Source organism: Vicugna pacos, chromosome 30, assembly GCF_048564905.1.
Source record: "Vicugna pacos chromosome 30, VicPac4, whole genome shotgun sequence".
NCBI lineage: Eukaryota > Metazoa > Chordata > Mammalia > Artiodactyla > Camelidae > Vicugna > Vicugna pacos.
Genome location: NC_133016.1, coordinates 5,662,750 through 5,689,906, shown reverse-complemented (window position 1 = coordinate 5,689,906; position 27,157 = coordinate 5,662,750). Strand labels below are relative to the sequence as shown.

The following is a 27,157-nucleotide window of genomic DNA, read 5'->3' as shown; positions in this document are numbered from 1 at the left end:
AGCAACTACCCTTCCTCAAAATAAAAATGTTATCAGATTTTAAACATAAGGCAGAGAATCCAAAACAATTGGCCTGTAATTAAAGAGCAAGCCAACGCGGGAAAAGAGTTTCTAATCCGATGTGTAAGTTTTGCTGCAATGGTTTTGCCTCTCGATGGAAAATAGTTTCCCAAATGATTTATGCACTTTAAAACTTCCCATCAGCTGAGAAATGCAGAGTCTAAGGTGGGCTAAAGTTTGCCCACTCTGGACGGTGACTGCATTGGCTACATATTCTGGTGTCACTATGTGCATCAGTAGTTCCGTGGGCAGCAGGGCCCCACAGTGACTGGTGCATGATGAAGGCACCCGAGTGAGCCTATGAGGCACAGGGATGGTGAACGTGCTGATTCGGCAACTGCTGAGAAAATTTTCAAGGCTGACTCTGTCATATTAGGTGTCTTGCCTTTTTTACCCAAATATTCCTCAGTCTTACATTATACATCTTGAAACATTTCTCCCTTTTCCTAAACACATATTATTTAAAGGAGGTTGTATTTATGCACCACGAGTCAGAATGTCAAGAGCTGCTGCACGTATCTTGCTCACTTCTGTAGTGAGTTCGTATGCAGACAAGGGTCAGTGTAGCAGCCCCAAGACCACTGTCCTTAGAAAGGCCTGCTTACAAGGTTGGCCTTTGGCTAGTGTGTGGGTGGGTTTGGGGAGCATTCCCACCATTTCTTAACTGTTCGGGTGATTTATTGCATCGAAAGTGTTGACACAAACAGTGTGGTTTATGCTGAACACCCGCTTTCCTTCTGGGAATCAGTCAGTCCTTCTGACTTTGCCCCATGTATCTTTTCTCTTTGCTGATTTTGCTTTGTATCCTTTTGCTGTAATAAATCAAAGCCATCCTTTTGGAATGCACTCATGGAAGAGAGAGCCCATCGCTCCCAGTTCTCTGGGGGGGTAGGAGTCTAACTTCCAAGGGCACTTTGCTCCAAGGTGCAAAGCTACCTCCTAGTGTAAAGACGTAGGAAGATCATTTTCTCTTTGGATATCAGCCAGTGAGCTGACACAGACGGTCACCCCAAATATCAAGTGAATTTAGGATGAGCTGTGTGCAGCGAACGATGCTATCAAGTGCTCTTCCTGGAGGACTAGTTGCTGTTTACCTTGAGAACATGCGTATCATGGGTTGTGTCTGCTGGGCTCTGTAAGAGGTTGAGATTGCCCTTTCTCCTAGGGGACTGTCTGTGATGCGTAACACAATTCTGGTTTAAGACCTATTCAATAACAACATTGTTTTCCTTCTCTTCTACCTTTGTGGAGCAGTTTTCTGGGTATGAAGAGATTTTGTTTCTAATTATAATTCCCCAACCCATTGTTCACATTACTGCTGTTTAACCAAGCGTAACTCTATATTACAGCATCACTAGCATGCTTAGCTACGAGGATAGAAGAGGAAATTTTTCAAATGCTCTGCCAAAGTCAAGATAAACATTTCCTCCATGCAGTAAAACACAGTAGGCATAACCTACCATTTAAATATTTTACGTATTTATCTGCTCAATATAAAGGTCCATAAGTATGAGAGAATATGAATATTCAGAATATTTTAATGTAGAAAATAAACTTCTGTTTTTTCTTGGGAGATTTTGAAAGTTAAGCCCTCACTGTCCCTGAGGGTGGAGGAACTCGCATTCTGATGGCTAATGACCCAGCTCTGGGTCCAGTGGTCACTAGTCACCTACAAGAACGAAGGGAGAGCAGGACTTGAGAGGAAGGAGGAGAAGGAGGGAATTAAGAAGAAGGAGGATGTGCTTGGGAACTCGGAGCGGATTCCAGGGACGATGCTCAGAGGAGCCAGCTTCCCCACAAGGGGAGAGTCCAGTGGGCTGGTCTGGTGAAGAGCTTGGGGGCAGATGCTCTAAAAAAGCCAAGAAGCCACGTAAGAACTGAGCTATCACCAGTTGTCTCCAGCAAGACCCTTCATTTGCCTTTGCCCAGAGACTGCTGCTTAAGTTCCCCCAGTCTGTTCCTGTGCTGACTTGACTTCGTCAGCAACCAGCACTCCCTCCCCTCCAGACCCTAGTACCTGCCCCCTGACTTTGATTGTCTGTCAGATGACTGTGAAATCCCTTCCTCACATGACTTCACAATGCCCACAAGCCCCAGGAAAGGGGACAAGTCAGTGGGGAACCCACAGAGACAGCACCTGGGAAGACCTGAGCACGCTAAAGCACACAGAGCTGGAAGGAGACAGTGGGAGATCAGACCCGCATTCCTTTGCCGACCCCTGCTCTGTGTGTTGGTTTAGTAAGGGACCCATTGTACCTATAAGCCTCCTAAAATGATGAACCCAAGGCTGTGGAACTCTCCCGCAGCCAGCTTCTCTTGGGATGCATTTTCCTTCCACTTGGAGAAGCAATACAGTGCCATGGTTAAGAGCAAGAACTTGAAAGCCAATAGCTTGGCTGTGAATCCCAGCCCCTCTCCTTACTACCTATGAAGCCTTGGATAAGTGACTTAACCCCTCCATGCCTCATGTCCCCCATCCGTAAATTGTACATGATGCTAGAGTCGTTGTGACAATGAAGTGAGTAATTATCAGTAAATTCTTCGAGTGACTGGCACAGATATAAGCACAATATATGAGTTTGTCACATAGTAGCCAAGACAAAGCCTAGTGACACTTAATTCTCACAACTGCTATTTGTAACTTTTCCCTTGGATCCTTAGAAAACTTCCGATTTCAAAATATATGGCATTTATAAAGGTCTATTTATAAATGTGCTATTAATGTCATACATATACTTTCAGAATACAAAACAGACAGTAAACTTTGGGCTGAATATTTACCTCCAAATATTCTATCTGACTTTAAATCATTTCACTTAAAAAAAAAAGTTTACTAAGTGCTCTACAAAACATGTGAAAGCCAATGCCTGGGTATAAGAAATAAGAGCTCTGGTAATAATTTCAAAATCTGCAGCTTTATACTCTAGAGCTTAATTATCCATACAATCTCTCTATTTTTAAAATAGCCAATGATTAAAAAAAAAGCATGATTGGATTTTAAAGCTGATACCTTTACTTATTGGATTGGGAAGAGAAGACAGTAATCAACATAAAACCAAAACAACCTGTTTTGACTAAAGTCCTTGAGATGTGGCACATGTGTGGTTCATGTGCATGTAAAATTGCCCAGTCACAGGTATTTATTGAATGTTTACCACACAGCAGATTGCTCGTCCTGACAAATATTCAGTTATCATAATTCACAAATGTACATACACACATGCAGATTAGAAGAGTGAAGAATTTAGTGCTCTATCTATATGAGGCATGAAAAATTATATTCCACAAGCCTGTATTTTCTTGTGTTTGTACACTTGCCTCCTGCGTGGCCCTGATTTGGGGATCATTTGCGTATTCATCATATCCTGAGCTTTTTTGATTTGAAGCCACAGAAAATATTCCATTGTTTGTTAACGTAATTTTCTCATCTCAGTATCTACCCTTTACCCGCCTGTGTCCATCACTGTGACGATGAGGGCTTTTCACTTCACTCACTATTCACCTTAGCAGGAGTTACTTCTCCCTCCTCATCCATGTAGTGGCTTTAAACAGTTCAACCTTATGTCCATGAAAGGAAGAATCTTTTCTTGCAGGTTAATTAAATAAAACATCACCCTTCCACTTGAAAGATTATGAACATCACAGTTACTTTTGAGTTTTAGCCAAAGTGAAACACATTGAATTAATTCTGGAAATAAAGTTTAGAGTGACCAATGAGGACTGCAAAATATTTATTTTATAAAAGTAACCAAGCATACTCTTCTGTTGAATAAATTACCTTTTGAAAACCCCTGAATCATTTCGGTGGAAGTAACTTTAAGATACAAATGGGGCTTCAAAGATGAATTTCTACAAATGACAGATCTGCGTTTATTCTTCATTTCTTGTTCTTGTAAATAACATAGTCCTCCGCACACCTACGAGGTCACCTCTGCTTATTTGTCAAGAGTCAGGTCAGCACATATTTGAAAACTTCAGTTGAAGCTGGAAGTAGTTGTCTGACTGATGAAATTTCAATACTTAAAACACAGAATTGCTAATCTAAAAAAATAAAAAGAAGAACATAAATACAAAAGAGAAACAGACTCATAGATAAAGAATACAAACTTGTGGTTGCCAAGGGGGCGGGGGTGGGAAGGGACAGACTGGGAGTTCAAAATTTGTAGATACTGACAGGCATATGCAGAATAGATAAGATTATACTGTATAGCACAGGGAAATATATACAAGATCTTGTGGTAGCTCACAGCGAAAAAAAATGTGACAATGAATATAAGTATGTTCTTGTATAACTGAAAAATTGTGCTCTACACTGGAATTTGACACAACATTGTAAAATGACTATAACTCAATAAAAAAAAGTTAAAAAAACAAAACAAAACAAAAAACATAGAATTGCTATTAAGAAGGAAATGCCAATAGTCTTATATGATGAAAAAATTTTAAGTAATTCTCTACTTGCCTTTGGGGAAAACTTCATCTAATCATCTATGTTCAGTTCCTAATAAGGCTCTGAGAGACAATCACAAGCTGTTAACAATTCCCAGATGCTTTAAAATTTAAAAAAAAACCTCACACATGACAGAAGCGTACACACACTGTTTTGCACTTGGACTCATTAGGCAGGTCTCGCAAACAAGTCATGAATTTTAAGTAGGAGGAAAAGCGGTGAATTTGTCTGAATGTGAATTCCTACCTGTACTCTAAGGTCCCCGGGAGAGGACAGCGACGTGAAAACTGTTGGAAATTCAGGTTGAAGACAAAGAAAAGCAGGTCCTGGGATTAGCTGCTTCCTAAAAGCACCAACTTTGTTTACGGTCGTGACAGCAGCTCCCACCCAGCAACGCTCCGTATGAAAGAGCGCCGTCAAGTCAGCCCAACGCGAGCTCTTTCAACGTTCCCTTCCCTCTGATACTAACGTGTCGTTATTATTACTCAATTCAATAACTTGTTTATCTACACCAACGCGGTCTGTATAAAAAAATGACTGCAGGCAAACATCCCAGGACTGTGAGCATTAGGAAAATCAACATGTGGGGCTTATAGAACAGACTGATTGGTTGCTTTTTTTTTTTTAATTCAATGTCTCATGAAAGAACCGATGTGGGCAGAGACAACTGTAAAGCTACAACGGCATAAAAGGCTCTGATTGAGTAATCAACTCACTTGTGATGCTGGAAACAGCACGTTTCATCTGGATACCCAGTTGTCATCCAGAATTTTAAAAGCATAACTAAATTGGGCTGAAAATGATAGTTGATCTGCAATGGTAGAGGCTATTTTAACTTGCAGGCAGTGACACCGGTGCTCTGGGATTCTGGTCCTGTGGTTCTGTCACAAAAATGAACGGTTCTGGACATTATTTTCTATGTAGGGAAAGCTAACACAAGGCTGAGGTGCATCACACTGTCACGGAAATGGACGCATCTGGCACCCAGCGTGTGCCCAGCTCAGCCGACCCCCAGGCCTACAATAGTGGCATCTATTGTAATTCATTGAAGTGGGACAGAAGGTTCTGGAATAATGAATCCCTGAAAAAAAAATTTTTTGTCTACAACCTCAAACTGTTTAGGAATCCAAACACCTGGGAGCAAACTGATTGAATTTTAGCAGAAACCACAGGCCAAAGAAAGAAACGGAATTTATTTCCCTTCCTCATTATTTTCATAGTCCAACTCAGAAACACAGTCAGTAACCTCCACCGAGCTGTCCACAGGCAAGATTCAGAACCTACTGCATCTCTTCCTCTGTGCAACCTCTTTGTCGACCCCTTAACTCGCAGAAGAGATGCACGGGAAGGTGCTCTTGGCTGTGGTCCCATGACTGCCCAGTGAACACTTCTGTAATTTTCATTTACAAACCCCATCCTCCACGACTCTTGACTAGCAGTTATACACCACTTACATAAAATGCACAAAACAAGAAAACGAAAGTTAAAAAAGGAAACAGACTTTTTTGAAAGACATATATGTAAACAAAGTTCATGAAAAATTTCTCCCCACACTTTGCAGTTGATCCTCTGAGAGTTTAGGCTTCTTTGATTAGCAATCACTAAACCTCAAAAGTTAAGTGTGGATGAAGAAAATCTAGAAATAATCTAGCTAGAAAGCTTTATATACATAGATTCTACAAACACATAGAAATATTAACACACGGAGTCAGTCAAGAATAATTATCAAGCATATTCTGGAAGGGCACTTTGACAACTCTAACCAAAGATGTCATAACCCTTAATCTCGAGTAATTTCTAATACAAGTGTCTGGACCATTGCAAATAGATGCAGTCACTGAACGACTCGAGGTATCAATTTCCAAGTTACAAAAGTTTGAGAAATTCAAGGTGCTTAATGGTTCGATGACAAGAAAGCAGTTTGAGCTAATGAAAGAGGATCATGAAGATAGTGAGACCAGCCTGGAACCCTAAAGGAAAGGAGGTAAGTGTGGCGACACTTAGCAAATCGGTTAGGGAGAGGAGAAAGTGGGAACATGCGAGTGACTGTCGAGCTGGCCACAAGCATAAGCTGACGCTCCAGTCTGACAACATCTCTCTCCCCTTCTCCAGGCTACCTCTGTGCCCAGCCAACGGGGTAGGGGACCTGGGGCCCCCCCATCGCCAAGCCCTTACATCGGTTTAGGTCCACACCAGCGCCAAGGAAGCGGCACCTTTTTCTAATTTATCTGCCCAGAGAGGGCACCATTTTTAATTTGTCTGGAGTGGGCTCCTTTTTGTGGCCAGTTTGTGATACTGGTGGCCTAGGTTGGGCGCTTAATCATTCACGGACTGACTCCTGCAACCAATTCTCAGCTAATTTCCTCTGCCTCAAATTTCCCTTTTTTTTAATTTTATACTCTACTCTTTGACTCACACTTTATTAAATACTACTTTGCCATCTCTGGTCAGGAATTGATAGTGGCTTTCATCGCTCTTATGAGACCCTGAATTTCGCCAGTTACCAGCTAAGCCCGCCTCCTTCTGTGCTAACCCTGAACTCAGAACCTCTGCACCAACCTAGCCACTTGCTTGCAGTTACCCACACGCAACGTCTCCGCCCGCACCCCCTGCATATGGCAGCAGCCCCATACTGTCTTGTCTCTTTGCTCTGATCATCAATGCCTTATTTCAAATCGGTGGTTCAGCCGAGTAGCCTCGTTTATGAGAAAAGACTGGAGAAGGACATGAGTCAGCTATACTTTTTAGTATAGTTAAAAGCTAGTCTTCTCCAGAAACTTCCTGAGAGGGCTGATTCCATTTCTTTGATCCTCATTCTTTTTGTAATCAATAAACTCAGCTGAAACACTCATAGTCTGAGCGTCATTTAGTTAATATTAAAAGACCTCACGACGTCCCTGGTCCCCTGCTGTAAGGGGCCTCCGTGCTGGCCAGCCACCCACTGTGCGTCAGGTCCCCCAGGTGTCCCTCTCCCCACCCTAACTGCCCTCCATGGCCCACCCATCTCACCCCACCCACAGGTGGCACCCTTGCCACTGGAAAAGCAGGCACACACGTGGGATGCCCCACTTTGGCCCTTGACATTAAATTCACAAACCGACAGAAAAAAAAAAAAACCTCACAAATTCTTCTGGTGGAAACTAAAACACTTACCCCACGACTAATGAAAATCCAGAGGATATTAAGAGCCAAAAATAATTTTGGTCACTGTCAATAAATAAGCATTTTCCCCTGTTCCCCTGTGGTCTAGATAAGTTTCAAATTCAGAAGATTCAGCTGGGAATCATTTTACACTACTTCCCGAGTCAAAAGCACGAGGAAGGGGAGACAAATGTTTCTTTCCATTTGGCAAAGAAAGTCAGCAGGAGATCTGGGCTCCGCTCATGCTCTGTCACTTTCTCCGTCAGTTCACAATAACCCCAGGCCTGGGTATATGATGTGTTGGTTTTTGACATCATATCATCTTTGGGTGACCTCTCAGTACCTGGTACTTGTCTGAAGATGAATGCAGGCAGGCGAAATCAGGGGACGAGCATGTGCGTGCGCGCGTGCACAAGTGTGTGTGAAATGTGAGTCCTGAACATCTCCCTCGGATGCTATGAAAGAAGCTCATGGGGGTTAACAAAAGGATGTACAGCAGTTTACAAAGTCTGTATCACAGTCACCTTTCCCTTGACAGTTGAAATAAATTAAATCAGCTCCGCGTCGTATACCTGTCTCTCTGCTTCAATCTCTGCATCGATTTTTTGACCCAACAGCCTTAAGACTTGAAATAATCAAATCACATCAGAGAAACCCAAGTGATCTATTTTTGCTTCCCATCTGATTTTTTTTATCTTCAATCTTTACTTATAATTACTTTAAAAAGGAATTAAAACAAAACATACAGCCAACAGCTGTCACTGTCCATCAGTGTTAACTTTTTACTAATGGGCCCAGTTGATATTCCTTCAACCTGTCAGTTACGTGTCACAAACTCATTCTCAAGTGTTCTAAACACTTGACCACTAACAATTCTGACGATTATGCTCAGCTGCCTTCATTTTTGACACTGTTTATAGCTTATGTACAAAGAAAAGAAAGAGCTTTGTGCAAGAAACTTAGCCAGATTTGGACAAGTGAAAGACATTTTTATTAATTAGTAAGAGTTAAATAACTCTACCTCCTAAAGTCTATTTTCTCTATAAGATGTTTATAATAACTTTTTCAACATATTAGTGGACAAGATCTTATGTCAAATGTGCTTGAAAATGGTTCTTTGTGACATTTTCTGAACAGAATGTCTTCTAGCCTTGGTCTTTGAGAGAAGATTAGTGACTGTTTCCATTCTTTCTTTTTCTTTTTTTTTTTTTGACCAGGTTTTAAAAACACTTCTATAAAGCAAGAGTTTTTTTTTTAAGATGAGGAATATTATCTATATATGTCTGAAGGAATGGATTCAACATTTAAAATGAAGAATCTCTGTTAATCTTTCTCACCTAAATATTTCCTCCCCACAATATTCCATCAACCCTCTTTTTCTTCAAGTTCTAAGTACCCACTAACATGAAGAGGAACAAAGAACACTTTGATGCGGTCCAAGGTGACCATGTACAAAAACCTGCTAACCCCTGGCAAACGTCCTCCTCGGCACACACGGCTGCTGCAGTGCCAGCAGTGGAGGCCACTGTTCACAAAACCCGCCTTATTCCTTCCCAGAGCAGGAAGAAATACCATCTGTGGTGTCAGCTGAGTCTGCAAGGGGGCAGCCAAAGGAAGCCTTGGCTCCAAAAGTCTACACACAGGCCAAGGCCCATGAGTTGGCTGGAAGCACATGAGAAAGAAAGAGAGAAGGAAAGATGGGTGGATGGATGGATGGATGGATACATGGAAGGAAGAAAAAGAGGGAGGGAAAGAGACACTGAGAACAAAGTGAAATAAAATTTCTGTCATCGGTAAAAATAAATGATATTCCTCTGACAGGTTCCTCTACAGCGAGAGGGCGCGTCCCAGGCAGGAACAGGAGTCTGAGCGGGCCTTCGCCGCACCCAGTGGGAACACAGGCCTCTCTGTATTTGCACTACGGGAAAAATCACTTCTTCTTCCTCTCACACAGGTTTGGTGGGGCCTGCAACTTATGCAACTTGGGGCTGTGTTAGGATACAGGAGACAAGTTACTAATACAAAACGAGAACCGAGACTTGGAAGGAGCCTGCTCGGGTGAGGGGCCCTGGAGTCAGTTTCCATGGCTTCAAGGCCAGTCCGCTTCCGCTCCCAGGTCTGAAAACAGCTGAGGGCATCGGGGCTCTGAGCTGGCAAAGAAGCAACCACGTTACTGAACGTTTGTTAAACGTTACTCAATGCCGATTCTGCAAATACCCGTCCAGCACCAGCTTGTTATTGCTGAGGGCCCATGAGGAGTATAAAACCTAGTTACCACCATCGAAAAGCTTTAATGTCATTGAAAAATTAGAGATTATATACAGTTCAAATTTACAGGGTGTTGCTACCATGTATTTTTCAATCTCACTGATTTTTCTTTTTAATTTTAGGAAAGTGGCAGATCAAAAAAATGGGAAAGCTCTATTATCAGTAAATCGGTGATGGATGGATTAGGAAGATAAACGCTCAGTCAGTCACTGACAACTTACCAAATCCACTCGTTAAAAATACCGTGAATAATAAAGTCATGAAATAGACAAAAGAAACCAATCCACAGTGGCTGGCTTTTTCCATTTTGACACTGGAAACTGTTGTCACCTACTTACCATGGGTTATGGTCAATCTTATCACGAAGGTTTCATTTTCGCCGGTGCTGGCTTTGAAGCCACAGCGGTAGAGTCCTGCGTCAGAGGCGGTAACGAGGGGGAAGGTGATAAAGGACCTTCTCGCTCCCTGGCTACAGTTGCTCAGTATCTGTCTTGGGTACTTTGAAGCATAACTTCTTCCTTGGGACAAGTTGCAGCTAGTTAAGAGGTTGATCTGATGGGGCTGGATCTTTTCCCAGGTAACTTTTTGTAACGGCCACTTCATTTGAGGCTGACAGCTGAGCGTGACATTTTTTCCAGGTTCTGAGACCGTCTGGCTATTTGATGGCACAGCTATCTCAAAATTATCTGTAAAGAAGAAGCAAATGATTAAACTTAAGTCCTCAAATTCTTGGATGCAAAAGCAGAAGCTACCCAGGAAGTTCCATCAAAATGGTTGGTGATATTTAACGTAATTTCCATGATTGTAAATGGTATCTTTATATTTCATGGTTATAAGAAAAAGGCTTTTGAAAGAGGCCGGAACATAAATAGAAAACAGGATATGGTTATTCACACATAGTCATTCCTTCAAGTTTTACTTGGTTAACCATATAACAGGAAACACAATTGAAACCCCTGGAACTTTTCTTGGTAGTGATCATATCAAGAGGCTGAGTTTCACAAGACTGTTCTGTGGTAATGCTGGGCTGATGACCCAAACACTGTGAGTGTCTGAGTATCAAATATCCAGATTGTAATCACACTAAGATTTTAATGGTCATAAAAGAGATACCAAATCACTTTCATTGAATACATACATAAATTAATTTTGCACGTGTAATGGTGGTCTTATGCATAGATAGAGTAGGGCCCCACATGTGGCATGAATTCCTGGATACCAAGAAAGTCCTCCAGTATTCTGCCATCTTCCTACAACCAGAGCTGGAATATCCAGTACAGAACACTCAATAAGTCACCACCAGATCTCTAAATCAGTTGTTCTTATGGTGTGGTCTGAGGACCACAGGGAGCTTCTGTATTCCTCTCTGAGTTTCAAGATCAATCTTACTTTAAAAGTCATATTAAGATTTAATTTACCTTTTTAACTCTTATCATGTAAGAACATAAAGTAGATATTTTCAAGGGCTCTGATGGCTAATGGGATATGTGCCGGTAAATCCTGGCCTTTTAAATTTTACTCAATTTTAATTCCTTATATAGTATGTATTGATAGTTAATATTACAAATTTTAATTTACAATATAGTAAATATTGATAAACAAAAACTTTTGGGGGTCCTTTATTTTAAGAGAATAAAGGAAAAAAAATTCTAAAATTCATACAGAAACACAACAGACCATAAATAGCAAAAACAATCTTGAAAAAGAATAAAGCTGGAGTAATCACATGTCATGATCTCAAACTATTTTACAAAGCTAAAGTAATTAAAACAGTGTGGTACTGGCATAAAAATATAAATACAGACCAATGGAAGAGAATTGAGAGCCCAGAAATAAATCTACATATACATGGTCAACTGATCTTCAACAAGAATGCCAAGAATATACAATGAGGAAAAGATAGTCTCTTTAACAAAAGGCTTCTGCACAGCAAAGGAAACAATCAACAGACCAAAAAAGCAACAGAATAGGAGAAAATATTTGCAAGTCATACATCTAATAAGGGTTAATTTCCAAGATATATAAGGAATTCGTACAACTTAGTAGCAAAATTAATTACTTGATTTTAAAAATGGACTAAAGACTTGAATAGATAGTTCCATAATAAGACATACAAATGGCCAACAGATATATGAAAAGATGCTCAGTATCACTAATCATCAGGGAAATGTAAATCAAATGAGATATCAATGAGATATCACCTTACACCTGTTAAGATATAAGAAAAGGCAGGAAGGCAGGAAGGCAGGGAGGGAGAAAGAAAGAAGGAAGGAAGGAAGGAAGGAAGTTGGTAAGGATATGGAGAAATTGTGATATTTGTATACTGTTGGTGAGAATGTAAAATGATGCGGCCTCTATGGAAAACAGAATAGAGTTGTCTTTAAAATATTAAAAATAGAACTACCATGTGATTCAGCAATCCCCCTTTTGGGTATTTATCCAGAAGGTCTGCAATAAGCATCCCAAAGAGATAATAACATTCCTATGTTCACTGCAGCACTATTCACAATAGCCAAGATGTGGAAACAACCTAAATGTCCATCAAAGGATAGGTGGATAAATAAATATGGAATATACATACAACAGGATGTTATTCAGCCTTAAAAAGAAGGAAATCATGTAATATGAGACAACAGGGATGAACCTGGAGGACCTTATGCTGAATGAAGTAAGCCACACAGAGAAGGACAAATACTGCATGATCTCACTTATATGAGGTAACTGAAATAGTCAAGGGGACACTTGTACATTAGAACATAGCTGGTACAACTACTGTGGAAAACAGTATGGAGGTTCCTCAAAAAATTTAAAATGTAACTACAATGTGATCCAGCAATTTCATTTTTGGGTATTTATACAAAAAAAAAAAGAAGACACTAATTCGAAAAGATATATGCACCCCAATGTTCATAGCAGCACTATTTACAATAGTCAAGATATGGAAGCAAACTAATGTCCATTGATAGACGGATGGATAACGAAGGTGTATATATATATATATACATATACACATACACACAATGGAATATTACTCAGCCATAAAAAGAGAATGAAATTTTGCTGTTTGCAACAACATGGATGGACCTAGAGGGTATTATGCTAAGTGAAATAAGTCAGACAGAGAAAGATAAATACCAAATGATTTCACTGATATGTGGAATCTAAAAAACAAAACAAATGAACAAACAAAACAAAACAGAAACAGACTTAGAGATACACAGAACAAACTGGTGATCGCCAGAGGGGAAGGGAGTGGGGCGTTAGGTGAAACAAAGTGAGTCACAGGTGCAAACTTCCAGTTATAAAATAAATAACAGGGATGCAATATGCAGCACGGGGAATATAGTTGATAACATCATACTAACTTTGTATGGCGACAGGCAGTCCCCTAGACGTATCATGGTGATCAAGTCACAATGTATATAAATGTTGAACCATGATGCTGTACACCTGAAACTAATATAATATTGTACATCAACTGTACTTCAACAAAGGGAGGGGGGAAAGAATAGAGAGGGCAGGAGAGGAGAGATTAGGAGAAGGGAAACCACACTTGGAAAAAAAGAAATTTAGTCTAAAATACAATCAGATTTGCTATCTATCTGCATTAAACTACAATACAATGTCTGTAAGAGGCTCATCTCTGCCCAAAACCAGCTGCCTTTCTTCAGCAAGTGGTTCCATGTGTCAAAATATCACTGGAAAGAGGAACCATGCCCTTGCTCGGGCGGGCGTAGCCGACCAGCGCTGGGTGAGGGCTTCGTGGCTGACGTTTCGGGGACAACCTGGATCTCACCAGAATTGCCCAGAAGCAGCGAGGCCGCCTGGTGAGGGAGCTCCGCGGGCCCCACAAGTCCCCTCCAGTGTGTTTTCTGTTCTTCATTTAAAGTGCAGAGAAAAGGTAAAGGGACCGAACAAGATAAAAATGAGCTAAAGGACTGCCTGACGGAAAAGCACAGATAAAGCGGGAAAAATGAGTGCTGTGTCAAGAGATAAGACCACAGGGGACGAAGTCGTCGGGCAAGCGGACCCAGCAAGGCCATTTGTCTAGAGGAAAGAAGTTACTAGAATCAGGCGGACCTGTCCTGGGTGGCAAATCAGAGATTCGGCCCTGAAGATACATGTTGAGACAGGGTTTGCATCACGTCTGAGACGTGGTGCCCCTGTCTGAGTGCCGAAGATAAAAGGCTTGCAACTCATCCTGGGCAGACTTGTGACTAAAATCCCGTGTATTCAGAGCAACTGTCATGTCGCAGGCCCCGCCCAGGGCCCAGGCTGCCCTCAGCAGCTCCGTGGAGCCCCCGGGGCTGGAGGTCTGTGTGAAGAGTGATCAGACCTCCTCACACCATAACTTTCCCTCATGGGGTTTAATTGTTTAAAAAAGAATTTTTTCCCCCAATCTCTTTGTCATGGTACAATAAGAATAATGCTTTTTATTTAAGTCAGTACCATAAGGTTTGCTGAAAAAGTTTAACTTTGGGGCCACGCTGCAATTTCTCCAAACCAGAAAAAGAAATAACTCACGGGATATAAGAATTGTAAACAGTCTAGTTCTGAGGTCTTGTAAAAGCAAAAGATGACAGTACTGCCCAAGAGCATTGGCTTGTCTTCTGCTAACATGTTAGCAACTGACTTCTCAGATTTGGAAATTTAATGTAGAGTTTCTGCAGGGTAGAGTTTTACAGAAAAAGAATCAAAAGATTAACACCAACCCCAATCATCCCCTACTAGAGAACAGGGCGTGTTGGTGAATCGTTAGACTACACTAAAGCATTTTGTCTGATACTTTAAACGTTTTTAACATATTTCAAAAGCAGAATAATAAACCTTCAGTGAGTCCTTAGTACGTGCCAGCATTAAATATGTTACACGTGCTAACACACTGAATCCTCTGACTGAGATGCGGGGAGTCTCCCAGCTGGTGGGCGGCACAAAGGGCACCGTCTCTGCAGGGGCTCACGGAGCTGCCCTAAGCCAGGGCCGCCCCACCTCTGGGAAAGGACCACACGTGATACTCGGTTTTCCTCTCCACCCTGCAGCTGGGCTGGATGGCACAGACAGGCTCCCAGGAAGCTCTTGCTTCGAAATATCTTATTTTATGAAGCCTTAAATCCTATAATTAGAAATCGATGTCTTTCCTTGTCCTTGTTAAAATGCACATAACCACCTCAGCTCCTGGCAGGCCCCAGCACATTAGTGTGAAATCGTCCATTAGATCGCTTTCCAAGTGGAAGGAAAGGAGACAGGTTCCCAGAGGCGAGAGGCCTGGGTCAGACCAGCTACGGCAAAGGACACAGAGAAGAGGCAGGAGCCAGCCCGTCCCAGGCCACGGAGCTCCCTGGGGAGCGAAGGGCAGAGGAGAGAAGGCACCTGTGAATGCAGGGAAGGGGTGGGGTGGGAGACGGATTGCAAGCAGGAGGCATTGATATTTTAGCCGCTTTGTCATTCGCGCATTCAGCAGAGACCACTGAGTACTGGCACAAGGACAATCAGGCGCGGTTCTGAGTGGGTGGAGGGACGCGTAACCAGGTCACGGCACAGACAGAGCCTCCAGGAACCGCCCGCTGCAGTCGCGCATCCGCAGGACCCCGTGGGTGGAAGGGCGTGAGTCTGCTTCCCAGCCAGCTAAAAGCCATGCTGCACGCTGACTCTGGGCTCACAAGACCTGCCGAGGCTCTCTGAACAAGTGCAAAGTTATTTACCCAGAGAAAACCTGCTGAGGACGAGGAACGCAAGATAGTTGATGAACCAAGCTTTATGCTGTTAGAGCGTCTACTGTGTGTTCAGTTTCCTCCTCTTCACACATCTTCTACCCACGCCGCTGTTTACTGTATTTAGTTTAGTATCTACTTTATTACATTTCCTTAATATTTCCCGTTGGTTTTGTGGAGAACAAATTGAAAGAACTTCTGATAAACGACATGAAAAATGGCGAAGAAGCAACTGCTATTACAAAAGGAGAAAGAGGGAACAACCCACACCCCCCAACAGTGCTTCACACACACGTCATATAAACGCACGTGTGAGGACTCACCTACTTCAAACGCCATAGAAAGAAAAGGGGTAATGAAATTAACTGAATTGCAAAACCAAGTCTTTAAAACACACTGCTCAGAAAATCGGGGCTTCACAATTTTTACCAATGTGATTTCTATCCAATTAAAATTTCTGTGAAAAATTGGAAAGCAATGTCTGCAAGGTTCTGCAACCTCAAGACTGGATCTATGAAACAGAGGGCATTTTATACGAGGGAAAGAGGAACTTGCTGCCCTTTCGTCTCCCTTGGCATTGCAGAAACCTCCAGTCAGTAACGGCAACGGCATTTTAAGGGAAGAAAGCTGAAAATCCACTCTTCCCGCTCTCTTCTGAAAAACCTGAATACAAGCCCTATTTAACCCAGGAAGATGCTCTATGCTGTATTCGGGCGTCATTGAGGAAGGCTAGGGTTTCCTGGGGGACTTAGACTTCCAGACGTCCGTGTCCTCTGTAAGGGAGAAAGGCAACTGATGACGGGGGAAGACGGCGAGACCTGGTCCCCTGCCTGGGTCTCTCCACGCAGTGAGCCCCAAGCAGCCCCTGCACTGTCGGGAATGCTGGCACGTTGAAGGGGCGGGGCTTGACGTGGACACTGGCACCTGCTGTGCGCGCTCCATGCAGAGTCCCCGGGATCCCTCTGCCCTCTGGGGACACACCAACCCGTGTGCTCCTCCTGAACACCAGCACCAGCTGCTTTTCACTGGGGAGTGCCCAGGCGGCTGGAAGCTGCTTTGCCTGGGAGCTTACACCCCCACAGGGACCCCCACCCAGTGACCAACGAGGTGGGGCCCTGCCCCCCATCAGGACAACCTCAGCGTCTCCTCCACAGGAGCGAAAGGGAACCTCCTTGGACTTCCCCCGGCCTCCCTCCTGCCCGATCGCAGCTCCCGAATGGGCTCTCCTGGAAGCACCTCCCAACCTGTCCCCGTCACATCAATCCTCTGCTCGGGGACCGCAGGCTGCGGCAGACACAGTGCTGAAACCTGACCATACTTGACTGGGTCTGGAATTTGAGCTGACTCCAGTGTGCGGGGAGAAGCTGCCGAAACGTCTTCTTGGGAAAGTTGGCGGGAGCCGATGAAAACGCTCGTTCGCTGTTGGATCTCCTCTCCCCTTCGAGGCCCAGCTCGCCTGATTCCTACCCGAGGAGGCACTCACCCCTCACGGCCTCGGAGCCACACAGCTCCTACTCTCTTTCCTCGCGTCCACTGAACTGTGTATAACAAACTCCTACACTTGCAAAGTATGAGCTGCTGGGTTTCCTCTTTTCGTGGATGTGTCCTGCTTTTCTTCTCAGTTATGCTGAGCCCCCTGGAGGCAGCTCATCTTTGAAATATTTGCTTGTTGCTCATTACTCCACCAGGTTCCACAAGTTTTCAGGGTAACTGTACCAGAATCGTACTCATTTTAATGTCTGGAAACACCTTACATAATGTCTCACACATAGTTGACAATCAGTAAGTGTTTGCTAATTCATTTCCTTCGTCTGTAGGAGTGAAGCACGTTGTTGAAGAAACCTGCAGTCTGCACAAGAGAATGACCTTTCAACCAACAGAATGAAAACACGAGACTGATTTCCCAGAGATTTCCCTGTGTTTCTTCAACTCGACTATTCGAGAATGATCTCTCTAATTCTGGCCCTTCTGCCCTCCACTTCACACGGCATCCAGAACTAAGAGTGTATACCTCCAGGAGAACGCATGTATGTGATTGAGGAGATAAACACGCTTAAAGGATTTGTTATTGTCACGGATCACAGATCAGATTATTTTGCCACTCAAGTTTCTCATTTCTCAAAGTGGCAAAGGACTGGCTTGGCCACAACTGAAAAACAAAACAAAAAAATTCTTATTTTCCAAAGTGGAAAACTGCCTGAAGCAACTCCAGAATTCCATTAGTCTACGTTTAATGTGTAAATATTCAAAAAAAACAAAAGTAGATCACCTTAGACCAAAATTGGTAAACCTATGTCTGTCTTGCTCTCAGAACGTGTACCATTAAATTCCAAGAGTGGGGTCAGTGCCAATGGCAGGTCAGCATCAATGGCGCTTGAGAAGGAGGTGGATGTGGTCCCTTTGCTAGCACAGATTTCAGAGGCAAGAGGAGCTACTGTGGATAGAAGACACTTCTCCAGGGCTCAGGTTCCCAGTCACTTGATCAGCCTGCATGTCACTGAACAAAGGACCAGCCCAAGGCAAACAGGAGAAGCCTCAGACAGGCTAAGAGGGTTACAGACCCTCCCACAGGAAGAAAAGGCAAGGAAAGAAGACACTTCTTATCAAAGCACTGGGAGAAGAAATGGGCATCCACGCCTTCTCTGTAGTTCCTACTGCTCGGGATGAAGGTTCTGAAAACAAAGTCAGTTGAGGAATTTGCCACCACTGCTATTAGACACATTTCCAAAATTTGGAAAGCTGTCATACTGTGGTCATATATTTTTAGCATTATTTCCGAGCAATGATCAAAAGTGTCCATTATTTATAATATTGTCCCAGAGTCTGGTTTGTAAATATGTCAAAATATGTCATGAGGTAGAAGTTTTCTGGCTCTGAAATCCAACCTTTCTACAAAAATATTCCATATAACACATTCAAAACAGCTCCGGGGCCCTGAGTGTGTTAGGTGAGCGGGTGTTAAGACATCTTGAAAGAAACCTTCCTGAGCTCCAAAAGGAGTCTGATGAGATCTTCTTGGACTGTTTTCAGTTAACCACCTCATTTTAGGGCCACTGGCAATGGGGGCAAGAATCGAGGGAGCTGAGATCAAGTTTATTATTCCTACAAGAAATGAAACTCACGGTGTGCACCCTACATCAGTATCCTCACTGTGTTCATGGACCAGGGCAAAATATTTCTTTTTTAATTTTGATTTGAACCTGTGGTTGGCGGTTCCCAGTGATGACTCTTTCAGTCTCCAGTTTTCTCACTGCTGCCTAGACTTGTGCCCCTTCTAATTGAGAATGACAACCAAAACCATTTCAGTTGCATTCAGCTATCATTCTGTTACTCCCAATAAAACAGGAATGTTCATGCTCTAAAGCAGCTAACACACAAATAACCATCAATCGAGGACCTGTTATATGTAAGACGATGTTTGAGTTCTGGGCCAAAACCTAACAACCTTCAAAGGAATTACAATCAATAACGCAAGAAGTCTTGACTCATCTGGAAGTAAACTGGCACAAGAAAAATTGCGCAAGGTATTTCTGAAATCTTTTAGCACATCCTGACATTTCTAGGAATTCTGTCCCTGGCCAGTTTAAATCGGGAAGATTTCACCTTAAAGCATTAGAACTTCACCAGGAGCTGTTCATTCTGAAAACAGCATCGTTGATGACAATGCCACTCAGGGTAACTGCGTCTTCAATGACACGTGGAGCCGTGGTTCACAGTGATTCTAAGTGGAGTGGAGATATCTGACCACTTTATTTTGTCTTCCCACATAATAAAGCCTGAACACTTACGTATTAACACAGAGGCTATCTTATTATAAATTAGTTTCTTGTTACTACTCCTTGATATTACACTTAGAGCATTATGACTAATCTTTTGAAATTGTATGTATAGGTAGTTTTTATTATCTATGAACATGATTCCAAAATAGTTAGAGGGATTTACCATGAAAGGGAACATTGGATCTAATAGGGCTTGGATCACTGCTACTCGCTTAATCTCTCAGTGGTGGGATAAGTGGAGGAATACGGGCCTGTCAAGGCAGTAGTGACCTTAGTGAGTGACCACAGAGCGCGCGTGATGTACTTCAACCTCGTCAATGGCTCCACTGCTCACGTCACTCAGCAGCCCCCAGGTGCTCTCTCTTGCACCGTGCGTGGCTCTCTGTTTGCTAGAATTCATCTAAGAGCCACATTAAACTTGTAACTACTGGAAGCGAAGATGAGCTAGAAAAAAGAAACAGAATTCTTTTTCAGATCACAGTTAGTTCTCAAACACTGAAGCGAGGTCAGGAAGCACTTAGATAAATATGCCTCTTAAAATGTTGCTGCGTGTCATTCTAAATGCAGAAACTAATTGAAGTGGTTAGTTTTGAACTATCTAAACTCTGCGCTTGCCATCTCCATGGCTTTTCTATCTTGTAAACTCTTTCTCTAAATGAGGGATGACTTCTATTCCCCTGCACGGCACACACTTCCCTCCAAAGTCTGCAATTTAATTTCCACCTCCATAATTTTAAATATTTTAAAGTCATCATTTTACACTCTCCATTTTCCTCTAAAATTGACTTCAGTAATGGCTTCCTAAGTGTAATTATCTTGGTATTACGCTTAACACATGTAAGGGTTTGCCTTTCAAAAACAAAAACAAAAAGCTGTAAAATTGGGAGATCGGAGCTAATCACAGGATGAGTCGGGGCCGGGAGGGGTAATTTGAAAAAACCCTAATGTTCTTCCATTGAGGTCATAAGGTTTATCACAGTTGAGGGACACCGTGCAGAGTAACAGGAGAATGAAGCATCGTTCTTTGCCTGTCGATAGATTGAACTGTATTCAACAGCAAACGTGATTTCCGCACGGGCTTAAAGGAGGCATCTAAGGGATGGATGCATATAAATAAATTGCAGACGGCTTAAGTAACCAGAGATAACCACCAAAAATGATGATTTGTGATACATCACAAATAAAACCAAAAAGCCTCACTACATATTTCAGGAAAAGATTAATTTAGTGCCTAGTTACTTTAAAAAATCATATAAGACAAATAAAACAAAACCAATTTTAAGTAACAGAACTTAAGAATACTCTAGCCCGAGGGGGCTAGTTTAGTATGAGCTGACCATCCACCCATCCCCACTTCCCCTCTCCTCAGATAGTTCAACTCTGAAAATGAAATATATCTTCTGAAAAAATTAAAAATGAAAGGTAAAAAAATTAGGCTGTCAGACTAATCTGTAGGAAATAAAATGTTTTCCGGAAAGCTATGACGCACAACATCTATCGTCTCAACTAGAAGCAGTGACATGTTTGATTCATGGAGTAATGCAAAAAGTGTATCTTCTTGATTTTTTTTAGACAAGAGTCGAACCACAAAATAATATTTTCTAATGAGTCACTCCCGGGGAACGAGAGGTCCAGCTTCACCTTCTGTAACGAACAAATGATTCATCAGCTGAAGCCCAAGCCTACTAGGGGCACGAGCCACACTTTCAGTGACTTCCGTGTATGACAGGGCACCAGGGAGGACTTGGACGCTCAGCATGTGGACCCAAGGAGCATGTGTTATAGTCTCGGTTTTGCTTTAGAAGATACTGAAATGACAGTATGACTCTCCGCAGGTAACAGCTGGCTGTCTGTGACATGGGGTCCTTCTGATGGTCTCCATCTTGGTGAATGCATCTCCACACGCCCTGTCACCTGACGAGAAGCCGGCCTTAATCTTCCCCCGTCTGCCCCTTTAATCTAACTCACCTCCAAGGCCTGTCACTCCCTAAAAGCCTTAAACTAACCCCCTTCTCTGTCTTCCCCTCTTGCGTGTTCTCACCACCACCGCTGTCATCATCCCCAACCTATCCTTGCCCTGGGCTGCGGCAATAGGCCCACTTAGCTTCCATCCATCCCCCTATACTGTCGGAGCAATCCTGGCAACACACAAATCTAGCCCTGCAAACCCCTAGCTTAAAATTCGTCAATGCTCCCCCAAAGGCTTTATGGTAAAATTCAAACATTGTAGCACATACTATAGGGCCTAACAGAGTTGGCCCTGGTTTTGCCAACCTTCAACTTTGGTCCATCGCTTACGCAGTCCCCAGGCTGACTCCGGGTCCCCCGAGCCACCGCACACACTTGGCCTCCCCTCTGAACCCCAGACGAGGTTACTCCCTCCCTCAGCCCCAGCCCTCCTCCCTTTCTCCCCCTGCCTGCTGCCTCTGGCCTCTGGGGTCTACGGAGATTCTCATGTTAAGCTTTTCTGTGTTTCTCCTCCTCCTCCAGCTACATTAGACCAGCCTCCCCCACTTTATGGCCATATTTCAACCTCCCTTTGCCTCTTCACTCACACTGCTGCCCCTCAGGTATGCTACTTACATAGCTGTCGGCTTTTTAAAGTAAAGCAGAAGGACTTAACATGTTTTCTTACCCAGTTTTGTCCTGGGGGTTTGAGTTCACTTTCTCAAATTGTTGCCTTTATCTCTCTCTCATCATTCAGAACATCAGGGAAGCCCTGAGTTTTGTATATAAACATTTCTTTAATTCCTCACAGAACTTTTTGGCAAAAAAGTCATTGAAAATGATCAGATCCACTGATCACTGTGCTTTGAGATCACAGGGGAAGGTTTGGTGGGGAAAAAAAAAAGTAGCTTGGATTCACTCTAAAAAGGAGAGCTTGATAACTGCCAAGAGCCCCTGGATTCAAACCCTGAGGATGGCCTTGCCCCTTGGATGTACACTTAGGCTTAATTTCGTAGAACGAACGTTTGGGGCAAAGGAGTGATTCTTCAGGAGAGTGAGTTGGATGCTGTCCTCTGTGTGGACACAGGAAGCAATGAGCAGAGGCAGGAGGCAGAGGAGAGTCTGTCCAAAGACTAGAAACTGAAATATGAAGGAGAAATCACGTAGCTGCTGGAGGACACGGCGGCCAAAACGAGAAAAAAAGAGCCACAGAGAGAGAAACGTCAAACACACCAAAAGGTTAACGCTTTAAACCATATATATTTTGACGGCAGAGGCATCAGCCGCTGCCTCAAATGAGTCCTGCACACGCTCTCAGCTCAGCTGCTGCTTCACTTCTCAAGGACAGCCAAGCACTGGCCGCGGCCTGCCCATCATGCCCAAGGCGAGGAAGCGCACTGGAGACACTGGAGCAAGTCAAACAGTCCAAAACACTGTTGGGGGATATCTTTTCAAACATAGGAGAGAAAAAATTGACTAAAATAGTATATCTAAGATATTTTAAAAGAAGCCATGAACCAGGGAATTTTATATAAGACAAAACATTCCATTTTCACTGCCATATCTGAAGGGTCGACCAGAAGGCAGATATAACCCTTCAAACAATGTCTGGTAGCAAAAGAAAAGCCATGACTCTGCTTTCTGAAAGAACTGAAGGCGGGAAGATGATCCTCATTTTAAGAAGAAATAAACGGTGAAGAGACAAAGCATAGTATCTCTGTGGGAAGTAAATGGCATTCTGCAAAGCATATTTTCATCTTATTCTGCTGAACAATGCAGGGCAGGACCATCGAGTCTAATGAAAAAGAATCATTTATCGCGCCTGATATGTAAGTCCCAGTAACAAGATACGTAATTTGCTGAGTAGTACCAGACATGTATGAAGGTTTTAAAAATTAAGTTCTTTCAAAAAATAGTGTCAGTGCGTTACCCTGAGGAACAGGAGGCATCCTCTCACCGTCTTCTGTCCTGTTCTCACTCCTTTCTCACTGGCTCAAACCGCACACTGGAGAACGCTGATGATCTTTGCTTTTTGCTCTCCCTCCACTGGTTCTGATCAAAGGTGCCCCCGGCTCTCTGCCCTAAATATTATCAACCTTCATGTCATGTGTTTTGAAACACAGGACTTTTCCACAGAAAACACACTCCTGTTACTTTCAAATGTCCACTCAGATACGAGACAAAGGAATGTCCGGTGCAATGTGTAACGTAGCCCTTACTGTCCTACTGATGCACCCCTCTCTTCATTTGTTACATTATTTGAAAAATCTTGGCCTTTCTCTTAATTTTCATAAGAGATACGTCCTGTTTGGGTTGGTTTGAGTGGTGTGCGCATATAGAGGTTGAAAACAAACTTCCATTTCTGCCTTTGGATGACTACGCTGAGGAGGCACCTTACTGGTTTTATTGCCCATCATTACCAGTTACATTAAACATAAGAAATCCCCCATAATAAATGGCCAGTTATCACTCACTAAATGAGGCACAAAGGTATATACAAAGATGGAAAAGTAAACATTCAGAACGTTTTCATAACAACATTGGAGATGTGGCAAGAATACTGCAAAATTTTACATTTGTTCTAAAGAGAAGAAACGTTATTTTTCAAATACAGGCCTAACGAGGAATGAGAAACCATTTCACCGTCGAGACGAAAGGCCCCGAGTGCTTGCTGAGCGTCTATGATGCTTTACACGAAACACAGACTGGGGTAATAGGCACAGTCCGTGCTGAAGAGCCCAAGGCCCAACCTGGAAGTGCTGGGCGTCAACAGGCACCCAGACTCATCTCTGCACTCATCGCATGAAGTCAGAAAACCGAGACCCAGGCCAAACTGAGGACACGCCGTGCTGAGAACAAATGCCTGGGAGCGAGCCTTCATGGACCACCCAATTCCGCCCCAAACGGGGTGAAAGGGAGAGATGATCGAGGCATTGAGAGTAGTTTTGAAGCAGAAATGTGGAACCAAAACAGCGAAATACAACATCACGTTGGAGAGGACGAGGGGCTGGGAGACACAGGAGGACTGCGGCTTCGACTGATTAGAATCCACCAAACATGTGACTTTTCAAGTCTCTTCTCAGCAACTGCCAAAATGTTCTCCCTCATCCTTGCTTGGCCCCGTCAGCTCCGGCCTTTTTAAAAATTTGCTGTTCCCTAGTGAAGTCTCTACCCACTTCCTGACCTGGGAGCTGACCAACAGTAATCCAAAACTTCCTCTCCACATACCTTGGGGGCCTAAAAAAGATTGAAGGGGATTAATGGGAAACTTGCAAGACCGTGACAAGTCTGATATAAGTGACACCTCTGATTCAGGGTGGAAAGACAATAATCAATAGAAATCGATGGAGATTGTGCCTTTGGACAAGAGAAAATGTTTCTAGAAGATAGTGCAGCATCATTCATAAAAGGACAGCAGACACAGAAATCATCTAAAGAGGCAAGTACTACAGGAACCTCAAAGGTTTACAACGTGAGCACTGCTTCCTGGGCTGTTCTCGAGACCTTCTGGCCAATGTTGTAAAATTAGGAGGAAAATGCTATACAAAATGGAGCCGACTGAAAAGTTAAACTAGTGGCCTCCTTACATTTAGCTCTATCTTGAATCCCCCTCTGAAAAAGCTCTAGACCCACTGCACTCGGGTTGAACATATAACTGGTCTCTGAATCTACAGGAAATAAAAGTACACTGAAATTTACATCACAGTGTGAAATGGAATAGATACACACGTTATGCACTTTGAAGCACCTGTCATGATCAAAGTGACTAAAGGCAATTTTAACTAGAAAGCAAAGTAAAAAAAAAAATCATTGGAAACTATGCACAATTACAAGCGGAAACGACAATAAAATGCACATTTTCTGCTTACAAAAGATACAGCTGAAAGGGTAAACAAATGCCCAAAGGAACCCCAAGACTACTGAAAAACACTTTTTTTTTTTTTTTATAAGTCCAGGGCAGGTAAGTACTGCAGATCTAAAGGGCGAGGTGCTGAAAACAAAAGCCCTTATGGCCAGACTGGCAGAGTGGAAGAGCTACCTCACGCTGGGATGAAGGTCTCACCAAGAAAACAAAAGACCATTCAACTGGGAGAGGGTGAAGCCCAGAGGTGTAAATGAGTAACTGGGCCAAAAGGGTATTTGAAAAACACTTGCAAAAGACTACAAAATAAATGCCAAAAAGTTTTTAGATACATTAGAGAGAGAAAGTGAGTGAGAAAAATTTTTTTAACATTTTTTAATTGAGTTATAGTCATTTTACAATGCTGTGTCAAATTCCAGTGTAGAGCACAATTTTTCAGTTATACATGGACATACGTATATAAATTGTCACATTTTTTTTCACTGTGAGCTACCATAAGATTGTGTATATATTTCCCTGTGCTATACAGTACAATCTTGTTTATCTATTCTACATATGTCTGTCAGTATCTACAAATTTTGAACTCCCAGTCTGTCCCTTCCCACCTCCCTCCACCAAGAGAAATTTGATAGCATTTGAAAATAGCACACACAGCAAAAGTTTTTCAGAGAATAAAGAGAATGAGAATAAGGATGCTTAAGGACTCATCTGGTTCCATCTTTATGGAGCAAACTCTTAGGGATTTTCCACAATTTCCCATTAGAACAGAGAGGTCACATGTTACTCCAAAGAAATGATGAGTGCTCGACCTAACTCAGGAACTGGACAAAAACGTTCTCCCCAGGAAGAGGGAACCTGCAATCAAGTTTCTCTGCAGATGCTAGATGCCCACTTGTTTCCAAAACGTGCACCTGATATTTACGAATAGCTGCCATGTTGCAGAACAAGTATCCCCAACGGACACCATCCAACAGGGAAACCCTAGATAGGTCAAGAGATGAACTCCACAGAGGCTCACTCCCGTCTAGAAAGCTGGGAGCATGTGCTGGAGCAGATATGAACTCGGACGGGCACTGTAGTGCGATCTCTGCAAAAAGAACGCCTAGCGCACCTGGAACTTTCTCAGTAGACAGTGCTGTGGTAAGGAGAGCCAGTGGACGCAACGCAGTAAGATTTCCCAGACTCCTTTCCCCACTTTCTGTCCACAGATACCGCAAAGCCATATTCCTCTTTCGAAGCTGGCTCCTTCCCTGCCTGCCTACCGTTCAGAAACCGTGCCGTTCTGAATTTCTCTTCCCTCACCCACTCGTGCCGCCAGCTGCTGGCTCCTGTCAATCCTGCCTCCTCCATACCTCTCCGTCCCACTGCCCTGCGCTAGTCCAGTCCCATTCCCTCCCGCCCGTGTCACTGGAACAGCCTCCTGCCCTGCTCCCGCCAGTCTCACTTCCACGCAAACTGCTCTTCACGGTGCAGTGGATCTAATCTCTCTCTGCAGTCAAACCCTTCAGTAACGTCCTAGTCCCCAGCACAGAACCACTCAGTGCGTGGCCCCTGCTTGCCTCTCCCTTTGACCTGTCCCTGTCCCTTTCCCTACCTCATCTTTTACCTCCCAGGGTCATGGGCCCCCACCTCTAACACCTCACATCCTCTCTTTGTTCTCTGGACCTTTGCCCATGCTGTTCCTCCTGCTCCTTCTCTGGCCAACTCCTACTCCTCCCCTAGTGGTCAGACACCCCTCTACACACGTTGAACAATGAGGAAAGACAAGGGTCACCCTAAGGGTTCCGGTGGCTTCCCTTTGGCATTTATCACACTGTGATATTAGTACTATCTCCCTCTCTCCCCGACTAGTACATAATCGGAGGAGGGCAGGAGCTATGTCGGCTCACTCACTGTAATATCTCAGGTTCCCGATGGAGTGCCTGGCAACTGGGAGTCG

General features: G+C 43.3%; 1 protein-coding gene across 1 annotated transcript in view; it reads right to left on the bottom strand.

The window, feature by feature from the left end:
- The window catches only part of CD226 (CD226 molecule), a 65,458-nt gene that overhangs the window by 15,866 nt on the left and 22,435 nt on the right, over window positions 1–27,157 (bottom strand). The window contains exon 4 of the mRNA XM_072952342.1: window positions 10,258–10,605. Within this exon, the coding sequence (XP_072808443.1) occupies window positions 10,258–10,605 (348 nt within the window). The remainder of the gene's footprint in view (window positions 1–10,257; window positions 10,606–27,157) is intronic.